Here is a 3,632-nt window from a genome sequence, read left to right as displayed (position 1 = left end):
TAAGGTAGGTTTTGCGGGCCTTTTTGGATGACCTAGAGGCCGCCGTCCCTCCTAAAATCATCCTTATGTCCCCTATGGGGGGTCCTGGTCGCTCATTATCCTGTCGGGGGTGCTGGTCTTAAGGGGGTGGATCTGTTCTTTTCTTGCTGACGAACTTCTGCAGTTTTCCTTGTCTGATAAGGGTCTCAATCTGCTATTTTAGGTCATAGCAATCGGCTGTGTCATGACCATGGTCATGGTAGAAGTGGCAAAATTTATCCCTAGATCGTTTGTTGGGATCACCCTACAGCTTTCCAAGGAATGTCAGAGCCCCCTCGTCCTTGATTTACATTAGAACTTGATTTATCGGAGCAGTCAATGGAGTGAAGCTTGTGAATCTTCCTCCAAGGGGCTTAGGGCGCCTTTCATCCCTTCAGTCTCCTGTCCTTGCCTTCTTCCGGCCTTGGTCCTGTCGTGTGTCTTCTTGCCTCTCCCTTTTCTTGGGTTTTTCTTCTCGGGCCAGCAGTGCGTCTTCAGTGTTCATGTACTTGGTGGCCCTGTAAAACACCTTTGACATGGTCTTCGGGTCGTTCTTGTATAGGGAAAACAAAAACTTACCCTTCTTCAGCCCATTAGTGAATGTCGCTACAAGTATCTTGTCGTCGGCTTCGTCAATAGAAAGTGCCTCCTTATTGAAACGGGATATGTAGGATCTCAGCGTCTCCTCCTCTCGCTGCTTGATGCTTATTAAGCAAGTCATAGACCTCTTGTACCTATGTCCCTCGATGAAGTACGCAGTAAATTGAGTGCTTAGCTCCTTGAAGGTGCTGATGGAGTTGGGCGTCAGCCGGTTGAACCAAATTCTTGCCGCACCCTTCAGTATTGTAGGGAAGACCCTACACATGATCTCATCTACTACTCCTTGAAGGTGCATTAAGGTCTTAAAGGTCTCTAGGTGATCCAGAGGGTCCTTGACCGCGTCATAACTATCTATTTGTGGCATGCAGAACTTGCTCGATAGGGGGAAGGAGTTGACGGAGGCGGTGAAAGGCGAGTCAGTTAGGTTAACAAGTTTGTCAAGATCGCTGGACACTCGTCCCTTGAGAGCGTTCATCATAACTTCCATTTGTTCCTTCATTGCTTGCATCTCCGCGATAATAGGTGGTGGAGCCATATCCACGAGGGAGTGGAGGCTCACGTTTTGTCACTCCGGTCTGCTTGGGGCGTTACTGGCCTGTGGTCCCTCTTGCTTCCTTCTTTTAGTGCTGGTTCCTTCTTGATCTGCTTCTTGGTTACCTAATGCTGCGTTTTTTTGGTGCAGCTGCTCTTCCAGGTCGCAATTTTGTTTGGTGAGGCGCTCCACTGCAGCGGTGAGAGTTTTAACCTGTCTCTCGAGGGCGGCTGTGGGTGGTTCTTCTTCTTGAATGTCGTTAGTGGTTGCCATTGAGCGAGTGAGTACCATGCAACTCTTCTGTCCGGGAAGCGATAATATGGCTTACAATCCGCGAAACGCTTCCCACAAACGGTGCCAACTGATGATGCCGAAAAAATCACCAGTAAGCCATACAGTCCTTGCACACTCGAAATAGCACCCGCACAATGAAAAGAGAAGACCTAATAGAGAGCACTGGTGTGGTGCCGGCCAAATATCCTCCAAAGGTCAAGTTAGAACTATTCTCATAACTCTAGAGTGCTAGAGAGGGTAAATTATGCGTACCTTGGTTAGTGAGGGTATTGGAGCTTTTATAGTAGTAAGGGGTTGACATCTCTTCCTTGACGCGAAAGTCTTTTCCTTACAGGAGTCCTCTTAGGCGTATTTGGCGGAATCCTTTCCTTATAAGGATCCTTTGAGTAGCATCAAACGTGGAGGGTAAGGTATTTCCTTATATATGCAATTGTGGGGAGCAAGTAAACAAATATTAGGGTCGTCAGCTTATTTACTTTCCTTTAGCCTTACTGGCGTTAGTTTTGTTGATGTCGTCAGCCTTTAGGCATGTCTCGTAGACTTCCCTTATTCCCTCAATATAGGACACCAGTTGTTGACTGCTACATGAGGAAGCTGACAGTTATAACTGTACCCGTCAGCTTATGCCTGATGGCTTATCTAAAACCGTCAGCCTTATGCCTTGCATGAATAAGTACTATTTTTTATCCCTATCACACACCATAATAGATATGTTATATTTTTATAGGTTTTATAACATTAAATCACCAATTAGTATTCACATGAGTATCATTTTATTATATATATATATATATATATATATAGATTGGTCTTAAGTGTTATACATAATATGTGTGTTGTGTACGTGCATAATATGATGGAAACATGTACTTTAAGTATATATTTTGCCCTTCCAAAGCCAAATCCTAACTTTATCATTGAGATTAAATAGAAAGAGATGGAGAAAGAAATGTGTTTGTAGGAGAAGAAAAAAGGTGAATAATTATTTAGCAAAGCCGCAGTACTTTATAATATTGTTGAGTTCTTGGAAGATTGTAACTAAAATATGGTTTATCTAAAATTTAGAAAAGATTTGGTTCCTCATTCAAAAAAGAAAAAAGAACAAAAAGAGAAGAACAAGAAAATATTTGGTTTGTTGAGTTTATTGTGAATGGGCTAAGACCTTTAATATCCACTGATTCCAATTGATTAATTAATCCAAGAAAGACCCTAATTGGTAATGCAAATTGTAAAGTGATATTTGGGTATGAAAGCCACTGATTTATAGGCAAAAAGTCACCAATTAAGTTTGGATTGTAGCTAGGTCACTATAGAGAGCTTGCCTCACCTCCAACCATGCAAATTGCAAATTAAGACAAGATCAAAAGCTGAAAAAGTGAAGAGGAGAACATCATTATAATTAATATCTACAAGTGGTGAGAGTCATCAAAACCCACCATTATTATCCTTGCCTCTTGCCAACTAGTAGTGGATGTAATGTAAAGCTCGATCAAGGTGCATGCGTCAAAATCATGAGCCATGACCATCAGGCATTTTTTTGCTCACACTTGGCAGCAAATTTCTTAGTGGTCTGGTCTGGTCACCACTCAAATGTACGATTCTCATCTCAAGTTTCAGATTTTATAAGAGCAGTACAGAAGTTGAAAAAGATACGCAAAATTTTTAAATGAAAGAAAGGACCGCCGCGCGCACCATTCTCTTTTGTTAATTATTTCTCTCACAAACAATTAAAATTAACTTCCTTTATCTATGACGACATCCAGCAATTATCGGAGCAGTTAATTGTAGAGTATTTTCCTTTGTGTCGCAGTGCTTTGTTATCAATATGTTTTATTATTATAAGATGAAATGCTCAATTTCATCATCAACTACTTATAAATTTTATAAATCATAAGGAATTGTACTTTAGATTATAAGTCATAAGGAATTGTAATTTAGATCTCGTGTATGTTAATTTCATCAATATACTTGAATCGCGTACAATGTAATTATGGAAAATTTATGAAATGAATGCATAATATCCAATGTCCATATATTGTTTTTGAGAGATGATAGAAAATAAAACACTTTTATTGATTGAAAATATCATACAAATTGGATTTGAAGACCTATATCCCAATAGTTGGTACATTGTCACTTGAAAAATTTTATGAGACTGTTATATGACCAATTATGCTTTATGATATTA

The 3,632-nt window shown here is 40.3% G+C and overlaps 1 protein-coding gene across 1 annotated transcript; it reads right to left on the bottom strand.

The window, feature by feature from the left end:
• Positions 1-412: 412 nt before the first annotated feature.
• On the bottom strand, positions 413-1,093 carry LOC126700831 (uncharacterized). The gene has a single exon (XM_050399016.1). The coding sequence runs from the start codon at positions 1,091-1,093 to the stop codon at positions 413-415; it is 681 nt and encodes a 226-aa protein (XP_050254973.1).
• Between the last annotated feature and the right edge of the window lie 2,539 nt (positions 1,094-3,632).

This window comes from Quercus robur, chromosome 2 (genome assembly GCF_932294415.1).
Source record: "Quercus robur chromosome 2, dhQueRobu3.1, whole genome shotgun sequence".
NCBI lineage: Eukaryota > Viridiplantae > Streptophyta > Magnoliopsida > Fagales > Fagaceae > Quercus > Quercus robur.
The sequence above is the reverse complement of the archived record's forward strand: the minus strand, read 5'-3'. Positions and strand labels throughout refer to the sequence as shown.

Coding starts and splice junctions, on each gene's coding strand:
- LOC126700831 (XM_050399016.1), bottom strand. CDS start 1,093: ATGAACGCTCTCAAGGGACGAGTGTCCAGCGATCTTGACAAACTTGTT.